The sequence below is a fragment of the Taudactylus pleione genome, unplaced genomic scaffold (genome assembly GCF_031769625.1).
Source record: "Taudactylus pleione unplaced genomic scaffold, aTauple2 ptg000102l, whole genome shotgun sequence".
In the NCBI taxonomy this organism is placed as follows: Eukaryota; Metazoa; Chordata; class Amphibia; order Anura; family Myobatrachidae; genus Taudactylus; species Taudactylus pleione.
The window spans coordinates 3941080-3953357 of record NW_028284504.1 but is presented as its reverse complement, the minus strand read 5'-3'; the positions used below and the strand labels follow the sequence as shown (position 1 = coordinate 3953357).

The window sequence follows — 12278 nt, the reverse complement described above, 5'->3', positions numbered from 1 at the left end:
CCCATAGTTAGAGTAACTATGTATCTCTTATACTGGTGTGTTATATTGAAACAGTTGTTCACTGCATGTTCCAGATACAATTGTAACTTCATTGAAAAGGATACAGTTACTCCTGGCACAGTTATTCCAGCTATTACATTCCCCACTACATGAATATCATGCAACTCTTTACTCAGTGGGTTTTTAATAATAGTGCATCAGGTATTTGATGCATATAGTTGAGATTTATATATAGTGTAGTCATTTATATAGTAATCTTCAACAGTAGCATATCAGATATTTAACATACAGAATATACAGGATTGCAATTCATGCAATCTCATGAGGATAGAATAGTGATTTGTATTATGATCTTGAGTGATGAAATATCATATTTAGTATACAAGAATGGGAATTGTATGGTAATAGTACTATGTCAGCTAGTATTCATTACCAGATAATTGGTCTAGTATAGAACATTTGTCACTTTATTTTAGTAAATAAAGCAGTGAATGTTCTCCTAATAAGTAGATTTTTAATCTGAAATATCAATGTGTTCAATTAATTCCAATAATTGCAGTGACACTACATCAGTAAATCAGTATTAATACATATCTGCGGTATATCACTGTTATCAGTATTAAACACTTAGTGGGTCACTCTTCCTTATCATATGTGTGTTATGCCGCTGTGGTTGCTGTTACTACCGCTATGTCCTTATTCCTATATAACATGCATGTGGGGATCGGGTCTCCAGTTATCAATCCGCGGCATATAGAGGAAAAGAGATGATCCTATCTATACTAGTTGCATCATAACATTAACCAGATTCATTGAATTATTTAGACATGACAAGCACTCGGCTAACAGTATTTCCTGTGCAACAGATTTCCTCTTTTTCCCTATACAACAGGCTAATAAAAGCTGGCAGCTGACTGGTTGTATGGATTATTGCACCACTTTATTCAATAAGATGGAATATTTCCCATATAGATCTGTATCTAGAAATATGGATATCAACTTTCATATTACTTACCTCATGAGACATAGGCATGTCCATCCTCAAACAGTACTAATAGAAGCAGTGCCATTTATACTGCAAGACCATAAACTAACTCCAACAATGGATTTTCAATAACAAATTTCTCTGCAAAACCATATACCAGCTCCAAAATATATATTAGTCTATACCTTCTATATAATGGGGGGTAATAATGCTCTAAGATTTAAAAATCTACTTAAATCAAAGACCTGTGATTAGTCTCACCTGTTATACATCAGTCTCTTGAAGTCCTGGAATAATGTATCTTTGTTCTTATCAATAAATCCCACTACTGAGTAACTGTTCACAAAAAAAAGAGACACACAGTCAAAATTCGGGCAACATAATTTAACCCCATTTGAAATAACCAAACGCATTAACGTGCCCCATAGCTAAGAAATGGTCACCCATGTATCATAATTGTATGTCACAATATGATATTATTTGAATTTTATTGGACAATCTCAGGTAGAGAGAAAATATTACCGAGACCTTGTCTGTGTCTGACAGGGGTCAGATACTCACAGAACATCTCCAGCATAATGACGAATTCGGAAATCTCGGTCATATTCCAGAGCTTTATCCGTTGGACAGACCTAAAGGAGGGAGAAAACATGAAACTTTTACACTAAATTCTTTTTTTAATTTGTCAGAACAAATAGAAATCATAACCTGTCCAAATGGTAGCAAACAGGGAAATGACTAAATATAACATTTGTAGATCTCTTTAGGACTAAAATACACTTGTTGTCTGTCTCCTTAGTGCAATGCAAGGTTTATAAATGTTATTCCGAAAGTGGCACGGTCCTGTCCTAATGTCCATCTCCAAATCTTGACTGATAATGACTAACTGCTAATTGGTCCAGCGTTGGAGATAGTAATTGCCTCGGTTAGTTCCTGACCCTATGACCTGTACCATCAAATGCAAATATCCATCTTTTAACGTTATAAAACCTTGGGCAACACACAGAAAAATAATTTTTTTTGCAAGTAACTATATTTCCCCTTGCCAGTGCCTGTAAAAATATATAATAATATGTCAGCATCTGAGGGTTATATTTACTAAAGTGCAGGTTTTTACAAGTGGAGTTGTTGCCCATAGCAACCAATCAGATTCAACTTAACATTTATCTAGCACCTTCTAGAAGATAATAGCTAGAATCTGATTGGTTACTATGGGCAACAACTCCACTTCTAAAAACCTGCACTTTAGAAAATATACCCCGAGAGTGCTGCACGATTGCTTGCTATTTACCTCATACCCGTAACGCTATAGTTGTATACAGTTTGGAGAGCTAGGTCTGTGTATGTATTATAATATATATATATATATATATATATATATATATATATAAAATCAGCTGTAACATTACACCCGTTGACAGGTGACGAGAGCATAAGTTTAATTACCTAGTTGCAATTTTACCTATCACAGTTTGGGATATATTAGGCAGCAAGTGAACAGTCAGTTTTTGAAGTTGATGTGCTGGTAGCAGGAAAAATAGGCAAGCGTAAGGATCTGAGTAACTGTGACAAGGGCCAAATATGATGGCTAGACGACTGGGTCAGAGCATCTCCAAACTGGCAGGTCTTATGGGGCATTCCCAGTATACAGTAGTTAGTACCTACCAAAAATAACCCAAGAAAAGACAACCGGTGAACCAGCTACAGGGTCATGGGCACCTAATGCTCATTGATGTGAGTGAGGATGTGAAGGCTAGCCTGTCTGGTCCTATCCCACAAGAGTAACTACTGTAGCACAAATTGTTAAAAAAGAAATTGCGGGCTATGATGGTGTCAGAACACAACGTGCATCGCAGTTTGCAGAGTATGGGGTTGCGTAGACGCAGACCGGTCATAGTGCCCATGCTTGTCCCTGTCCACCACTTAAAGCTTCTACAATGGGCATGTGAGCACCCAAACTGTACCATTGAGCAATGGAAGAAGGTGGCCTGGTCTGATGAATCACGTTCATGCGGGCGGCCAGGTGCATGTGCATCAAGAAGAAAATGGCACCAAGATACACTATGGGACAAGCTGACTGGGACAGTGTGATGCTCTGGGCAATGTTCTGTTGGGAAACCTTGGAACTTGCATTCAAATGGATGTTACTTTGACACATGCCACCTACCTAAAAGATTGTTGTAAACCAAAAACATCGCTTCATGGCAACGGCCTGAAAGAGGCCACTGCCACTAGGGAATACTGAGTGTATGCATTTTATATTGTATATATATATATATATATATATATATATATATATATATATTCCCAACCAGACTGACACACATATGGGCAACCATCACATGGGTCAAGGCATGAAGGGTCTTATATATAGTTGTGATGAGATAACTACATCAGCACATGTTAATAACACACTACTCATGAAATATAAATACCAATGCCTCATCAAGGCATAGGCAAACATGTTATGGATCCTCTGTGTTCTATTTCCTCCACTTATTATTACGCAAAGGGAACACTAAGCAGCATTCACTATCACAACTTTTCACCTTAATGGTGCATACACACGATCAGATTTTTTCTTCAGATATGGACGATAACGATTTAAAAATCGTTCAGTCGTTCATATCTGAAGGAAAATTGTTCATATCTGACATGCCTGAACGATGGACGATCAACGATGCGCGTTCCCGTTTTCAGATAACGATATCTGGCATCTGATGGGTTTGCAGTCAGACTTGGACGATTCCATTCATTTTAATGCAGTCAAAAATCGTTCAATCGTTCAAATCGTTTAATCGTTCAATCGTTCATCTGACAAATCTGACAAGTCTGACAAATCTGACCGTGTGTACGCTCCATAACCTGCTCAGGGAGAAACTGTTAGGTCTATATTTATACTGATTTTTATGTATGCATGGTGTGTAAACCACTTGTCTGGCACAAACGCATGGAATATGTCCGCAGTCAGAAGTACTTTACCTGACACTACCACATCCCGTGTGTCCGTGCCGGCCCGCTGCATCCCCGTCTGTATGAACCAATCTCCTCCTCCTGCTACGGCCCCCTGGGAGTGATGTTGCGGTCTGTGACTGCCAACAGCGCTCCTGAAATCGGGCCCCAGAATGCTGAGCGAACACCACTCTGGGGCGCATGTGCTGTAGCAAAAGTGGAGGAGGGGAACACATATATACTGATCTCTGCATGAGTAATGGGGGGAGGGTCAACTTTTGGCACGAGGGGGTAATGCCCCACAAACAGGGGAAAGGGTGACACATGGGGAGGGGGGCACTATTAAAGTGGGGGTACAGTGACAATAGGGACAAGCCTGGGAGCTCTGCCATTGGGATTTATTACCACTATTGTGCCGGGTGGGGACCATGCTGGGGATCCTTTACCACTATAGGGGGTCATTTTCTGATGGGTGATGGGAGGTGAGTTTACAATGGTGGCCTTTGGACACATGAGGTTGCAAAACAATCCCTAGGTATGTTTTTTAAATACAATATTAAATATATTTTTCAAAATATATTCCAAACCTAATAATAATAAAAAAACTAAATTTTTTCTTTGTAAGAAAAGTTGCTTAAGTGGTTAACTAAACTGGCTTTTGCCAAGGTAGAGACAAAACCAACAGACACAAACTGCATAATTTCTGAAATATTATCATGAGGCAATTCATTTATATCCATAGCCTCAAGAACACAGGAAAATCCTAAATGGCAAAAATATCATTACAAAAGCTACATAGAGCAATTTTGAGTTTTGTTAAAATAACAAAAAATTCAAATCCTTCACTGCTGAGGCTACCTAGTCTAGAATACCAAATAGGCCTTCAGACTGTGCAAGTCACAAGAAAGCGGCCTCCTGTCCAGTGACTAGACATGACATCACCTCTTAAGGCTCACTCTGTGCAAAGGCCCCGTGAGAGAGTCAGCAGGGAATTTGGCTCCCTCTGCTGGAAGTAACAACACATCACATATGCAAAGGCATAAGAGCATCGGTTTTTCAAAGCGCCATGTTTGTGCACAATAGCAAAAAATAATAAAAGCAATAGGGGCAAATTAGCACCATACAATGCATTTCATATAAGCACAACTCATTCAGGGCCTCAAAGTCCTGCTTGGGTTCACTCTTGAAAGTATAGGCAAATCACTGTACACTTTAGTTGCTGCATTTCTCCTTTCACATTATGCTTATGTACTTTGTAAGGAGCTGCAGAACCCTTGTGGAATCATATAAAAAGATAAGGATAATAATAAAAAGAAATGGCTGAAAAACAGTCGGGACAATTTAATTTATTATAAAACATGTTCGATCATGACTGTTCTTCAGCAGATTCCATATAGTGAAGGGAAGATTGTGCCCATATATCAGGCAGTGTATGGAGGCACAGCAATTATCATTCAGTCGCCCAGCTCTTCCATTTCAGTGCATCATTTGGGTCACCGTGCAGTCTATGGCCAACACAAGATCTGTAGTGCAAAACCACCTTGTGTAATGCTACAAAGGCATTTCAAAGTACATTCATTTCAGTTCATTTAGGGATGATTTGCATTGTAGCTATAATTTGGCTGCAGTGCTAGAAAAGTACTATGATGATATCAATAATAAATAGATGCAAATACATGGCTTAGTTTTTCCAGGAAGGTTACATAAGAGTGGGTGATTACATACAGAAACCAACCTGGATACAGACTGGTTGTTTTAATTAATGCATAGTTCTGCTTTACTTCCTTTTCAACCCCAGTAAACAAACACATCTACCTCCAGGACAAAGCACACTGAATTAGCAGTGTGAAATGTCCATTCATCTTTCTGCTGATTGCTTCAAAAATATGGCATCGCTGCTGCCATATTTCCAAAACGCGTGCCAGAGATCTGTGCTGTGCAAGTAAAGCAATGGGTGCAGAGTGTGGGGTGTGGGTCATGGGCTCCTGTGCACTGTACACCCTGCACCCATTATAAATACACCACAGCTTGGAGACCTATTTCTTCAAGAGGTAATAGTGTACACTGGTACATGGCAGCACCCACTACGTCTCAGCTTTGGATCATGAGGACATCACCATGATCTACAAGAGATGGGCACACGGTCATTCATCAGTGTCATGATAGGATTTCACTGGTAGGTTAGAGAAAATCAAACCCTGAACAACAGGGAAAGGGTGGATGACTTTTTGTGCTTTTCAAGTGATTTTACCTAGCAAATGGTATAAAATAAAAAAATCTCTCTCAACAGGCGGCCTTATATATTCCAAAAAACAAGATAAAATTGGTTGTGAAAAGGCAACTTCCAGCAAGTCCCATGCTTTGCACAACCATGACAATGGGCCTAGTGTAACTCACCTACACTCTATAGGAGGCAAAGGAGCAAGCAAACTATGCAGGGACAGTTTAAGAGAGGAGGTGGTCCGTGTGCAGTCTCTGCGCGTGCCACCCCCTCTCTTGTTGGTGCATACACAGAGCAGACTCTGGTACAGAGCAGTGGTAGACACTGGCAGAGATATCTGGTAAAATGGGGTCAGCGTCATTCGGTGATTTCTCTACTGCACATGTACATAACCCCAAGAAAATTATACTTGCGCCATTTTCCTGGTGATTTCTGCGCCCCCCAGCGGTGAGATAAGTATAGTCTATGAGTACAAAGTGTCATTCAACGGTTATTCAGTGCGCACCACATACCCATTATAGATATGCCTATGAAACGGTGTACCCAATTCGCTCTTCCTAATCCACCACCATTACCTTCCTGCTGGAGTAGTGAGCATGTTTCCCCAGCTGCTTGTTTAGTGCATCAAGGAACATGGGATCTGTCACTTTCCCAACATTCATGCAAGCATCATCCAGCAGTGCAATGATCCCACGGTGTTGCTGCTCAACGAGATCCACGATGATCTGGTTATTAAAATAATCTATCTGTGGAATGAAGAAAACAGTAGTCAGAGGAGGAAAACTACTGATGACGGGGCTGTATGTGTAACTGCTGTACAGTCTGACATTACTCACATGCTTCCAGGGAATTCCCTCCCTCTGATATTCCTCTTGCTCTTGAGTCAAGACAAGTTGAATGAACAGCTGTTGTAGTTTCTCATTACAATAATTAATGCAGAACTGTTCAAAGCTGGAAAACATTGATAAATCATGAGGATTTCATCAGACAGAGCAAACGCTATTTCTCTTTTGTCTGGGCTGGGGGACCATGTGTTGTAGGTGGGAAGGCGTGGATTTGGCACCAACACTGAAATCTATAACTCCTCCCCTCTGCAACCCCTGACTTCAATGTAGTTTAGTGCCTGTGGAGAGAGGCACGTTTTTTCAGGGCTGCTTTGCAACCCTGGTTTAGCTTAGGGATTTTTTCCTTTATTTTTAATGTTATGTTTATTTTTTACTATAGGTACTATGCGCTGCTTATAGCAGCACACAGCTGGAGTGTAAAGCGGCGGGGAGAACCGCATCTAATGAGGGGATGAGCGCTTCCCCCATTTCACACACTCTGGTCTCTGAAGAGACCATCTGGGCCCGGGGATAGCGCGCTGCTGTTACCTGGTAGAGGTGCAGGCAGTCAGCGTGGTCCTGGATGGTGGGCGCCATCTTGCTGCGTCTGGAAAACCTATATTGTGTGGTGTGAGCAGCGGAGAGTACATACTGCCCAGTTCCGCCTGCCAAGGTCTTTAGCATTTCTGCAGGGCGGTCTGAAGGCCGGCTTACGGCCTCAATCTTTGAAGGTACAGATTTCGGCTCTTTCCATTTACTTTCAGCAGCTTCTGGCTCTCCTCCCAGAGGTGCAGACTTTTTTTTTACAGGGGGTCTTGCGAATACAGCCTCCGGTTCAACCACCAGTAGCGCCATGGGATTTGCCCCTGGTTCTGTCGGCTTTTAAGCAGGCTCCGTTTGAACCTCTGGAATCCGTGGACCTTCGGTTCGTAACGTGGAAAGTGTTTTTTCTTATGGCCATTGCCTCGGCGGGTCTCTGAGTTGGGGGCCTTGTCCTGCAAACCACCTTTTCTTGTTTTCCATGATGATAGGGCTGTGCTCAGTACGGTTCCTTCTTTTCAACCGAAAGTGGTTTAATCTTTCCACTTAAACCAGGCGAAAGAGAAAATAGGATTTTTGGGTACTTACTGTTGAATCCTTTTCTCTGAGTCAGGCTGGGGGACACTGCGTTCCCTCCCTCACGCTCAGCGCTATTGAGTATGAGTTATGATTTTGGGTCGTATTGACAGTCAATTTCATTTTTATTTTTCGGAGTGACAGTGTCACTGTGTATTGTTTCTCCTTACCAGGCATTTTTGAAGTTGTACTGAAACCAGGGTTTGCAGAGGGGAGGAGTTATAGATTTCAGTTTTAGTGCCAAATCCACGCCTTCCCACCTACAACCCATGGTCCAGTGTCCCCCAGCCTGACTTAGACAAAAGGATTCAACGGTAAGTACCCAAAAATCCTATTAATTGTCTGCATTTAGAAATTTCACTTTCTAAAAAAGTGTTTTTAATAATGAATCAGGCCCAAAGTTCATACATTCAAGCACCACTTTTCAGAAATTATGATACAAATGTAACAAAAAACAAAGATGATATGAACAGCTGACCAATGAGATGTCCCATTAACAAGATCTGAATTAGAAAATCATCTCACCTGTTACTGTCAAAGATCTCAAATCCATATATATCCAGCACTCCAATAACCGTGTTTTTCCCATGAATAGCTGCGTCTTGTTTTTTAACATCAATCACATCATTAATACGACTCACAATCCAGCAGAACAGACGTTCATAAATGGCCTGTGTGATCGAGAGAAAATAGGGCATAGTCTAGAAACCATCACACTGTCATAAATTATATTTTTACAAACTTCTTGTCATATCTATCAGTACATCAATCCAATATATTAGCCCTCTAGTACCTTGGCAAAGGCGTCCCTGCCGTAGCTAGCCTCTTTTTCGGTGTGCTGCTTGTCTATAACATCTCTGCCAGTGGCCACAGTCCTGAACAGGAGGGCCTTCTCCAGAAGCTCAGACTTAGAACTCAGCAAGTCGGCCACTACAGAAACGACTTTACCGTTCTCGATCAGGGGGGTATCACCATCCACAATAAACTTGAGGTTCCCCTGAGAAAGGAACAGCATGGAGGTAATAACGGACACATTAAATAGAGATCACATGCTTCAAAATTCTTATAAACTTCACTGTAAGGTACAAATCACAGGTGCATTAGGTTGAGCAGATTTTATGTTGTTGCAAACAATTTTTATGGTTAAATGTGCAGATACATTTAAAGGATCCATTTTCCAAAAATAACCGCTTTCATGTGTTTTGTCCAATGCCATTGGGTTTGTAGCACTTTTTGCTACTTTGATTTCAAACTGCTGATGGTGGGCATGTAATTCGGCGGTAGGGGGCCAGGTGTGTTCAGAGGGCTGCATACTGCTGGGCTCCTGGAATATCTGGACTGAGTAGTAAGAGGTACTAGTTTGATACACTGGGGCTTAATCTGTGTCTGAAGCAAAGCAATTATATATATATATATATATATATATATATAACACGTTAGTGACCTGTGGACTTTTGCATGATTCACAATACATCTCAAACCTACTCACCAGATGCAGAATGGCAGCCAAGATTTTGTAGACCGTCTGAATTTCCTCTTGTTTAAATCCGATCACCTTCATTGCCTCTGAAACTTCTTTGAATTCAGCTGCATCATTAATGGAAGACTGGACAACAGGGAAACATTAAAGAGGTGACATGAGTTTGCTGCATTTCTTATATCTGTGTGTTCACAGGAAAAATACTATTTGAAAAATGTATGTCATCTAGTCTATACTATGTTCTATATAACTGGGACTGCTAAAAAGTTCTATATGGATGAGTCAAGCCCACCAGCTGTATGAGTGTTACAGGAGTAAGAGCAAAAAGAGGAGCAATTTGCACCTTGGTAAAACCATTTTGCACTGGAGGTGTGGCATATTTCAATTATGCAGAGATGTATAGTTGGGAAGGATATGTACTTAGTTGAGAAGGAAATGTTCTAGCCCAGTGGTTCCCAAACTGTGCGCCGTGGCACCCTGGGGTGCCTTGGGACACTTGCAGGGGTGCCTCAGGTTGGTGGTCCAGCATCAAATCAAATTATTTATGGTCAATGTAATGTAAATATGTGAACAAACAAAAGTGCAAACCTGTCCACCACCACATACCTGAGCCTAAGGATGACAGGTAAGCACAATTTACTTCACTTTCCTATTTTACTCGATTTTTTTTCTGAATTTCTCAATAACAAACTTAAACATAAGGGTGCCGTGAAAACAATGCTGATACTCTACAGCGCCGTGGTTCAAAAAAGTTTGGGAACCACTGTCCTAGCCTATTTCTAAGTGTAAACATAAAGATGCCCAGCTACATGCAAAAGCAATCAGTATTTTCTCTGCATGTAAAAAAAATGAATGCACTTGTACTCCTTGCTCTGCAACATGGTTTATTCTAGGAGCAAATTGATCCTTCTTTTGCTCTAACTTTGAACTCTGCATAAGGGCCAATGATGGGAGGGAACAAAGGCAGAGGTAAAATTATGTATTGGTCAAAGACTGAACATGTGATATGTAGGGGTATATTTATTAAAGTGACTGTTTTTAGAAATGGAGATGTTGCCCATAGCAACCAATCAAATTCTACTTAACATCTAACTAGCACCTTCTAGAACAGCGATTTTCAACCTCTGTGCCGCGGCACGCTAGTGTGCCGCGAGCGGTTGTCAAGTGTGCCGCGGCGGGCAGCTTAGCGCACTTGTACTGTAGTGTGTTTTATTTCTGTGGAGACCAATGTAATAAGTTTTATTGCTGTGAGGCCAATGTAGTGTGTATTTTTTTATGTGGGAGCCAATGTGTATGTTTTGTCATTGGTCACGCACGCTGCATCGCCGTATAGTGTGCTTTGGGAATTTTAAGATCTTGTGTAGTGTGCCTCGAATTGATAAAGCTTGAGAAAAATCACTGTTCTAGAAGATAATAGCTAGAATCTGATTGGTTGTTAGGGGCAACATCTCCACCTATAAAAACTCTCATTTCAGTAAATATAGCGTGTAGTGTGCTAAACAAGTCTGTGTGGAATAGTTTTTATTAATTGCTCTCACCTTCAGCGAAGCCAGCGATCGGGTATATGTGTAAGAAGAGATATCTTTCTGGAGGTGAAGGGAACGTAGAGTCTGCTCTGGTGCTCCTAAGATTAACTAGAAAAGAAGAAATGAATTTCGCTACACAAAAAAACATACTTATCTCAATTTCATTAAACTGAAGTTGCAGAACTGGACCACACAGCTTGCCAAAGCAATTTCCTGATAGGGACAGTATTCGTGTTAGCTTTCCCAATTTTCGTTTTACATGTTTTTCTTTCTTTTGAGAAAGAGCTCACAAATTTCAGGTCTTTGTGGCTTTTTATTATTATTACTTTCTTGCCATGGCGATCTATGCATCTTAGGATGCGCCCGGCACCTAGTTGCCTGCTCCCAGTCTCCTTTTCATGTCAAGACAAGAGCGAAGCAGGCCCTGCCCATTACATACTAAGTGGGATGGGGTAAACAGTTAAATGGTGAACTGGGGAGAAAACATGGCAGATGGGTTGAGGAGATGAGTGTTGAGTTATGAGTAGAGCAGATAAGCTTTAAAAAAAAGGTGTTTCTTAAGGGCATACTAAAAGTTGGGGAGACTAGTCGAGAGTCTGACTAGGCGAGGGAATGAGTTCCAAAGGAGTGATGCTCAACAGGTAAAATCTTCATGGTGGGCGTGAGAGAACGTGATGAGGGTGGAATTAGGTCGATGGTGATTTATATATGAAAGTGATGAGTTTAAGCTCAATTTTGAGGATGATGGAGAGTCAGTGAAGCTGGCTGCAGAGAGGGGAGTCTGTTTCTGGGGGGCCCTGATGGTCAATTACTGAGTGCGCTACTCTCCTTCCATGCTCCTGTGACTCTGGATTCAAGGAGATTCTCGGTATCTGCTATGGCTAAGCTACCATTTCTCCCTTACTTGCTTTGCCGATCTGCTTAATGCAGTCTCATGTGGAGTCCTGTTTCTGATACTTGCTGAAACCGGGTTGTCTTTTGCTGGAGGTGTTGGAACAGTTACATTCACTCTATCAGCTCTCCTGCTATCTCTGTGCCTTTAATCTCCAGTTCAATGCAAGTTTTATTGTCCTGTTTGGAACTTGCTGAAATTCGTCTGCGGTCTAAGATTTGGTGAACATTATTGGAACAGCTTCTTAAAGCCGTAAATGATTCAGGAAAAAGAATGGAGGTT

At 41.1% G+C, this 12278-nt stretch overlaps 1 protein-coding gene across 1 annotated transcript in view; it reads right to left on the bottom strand.

The window, feature by feature from the left end:
- Window positions 1-12278, bottom strand: part of MYO1D (myosin ID) — a 99073-nt gene that overhangs the window by 29226 nt on the left and 57569 nt on the right. Inside the window, exons 6-13 of the mRNA XM_088470686.1 lie at window positions 11117-11212; window positions 9588-9704; window positions 8892-9095; window positions 8624-8769; window positions 6995-7109; window positions 6734-6904; window positions 1547-1617; window positions 1247-1321 (exon numbers count right to left, since the gene is read on the bottom strand). Of these exons, the coding sequence (XP_088326812.1) occupies window positions 1247-1321; window positions 1547-1617; window positions 6734-6904; window positions 6995-7109; window positions 8624-8769; window positions 8892-9095; window positions 9588-9704; window positions 11117-11212 (995 nt within the window). The remainder of the gene's footprint in view (window positions 1-1246; window positions 1322-1546; window positions 1618-6733; window positions 6905-6994; window positions 7110-8623; window positions 8770-8891; window positions 9096-9587; window positions 9705-11116; window positions 11213-12278) is intronic.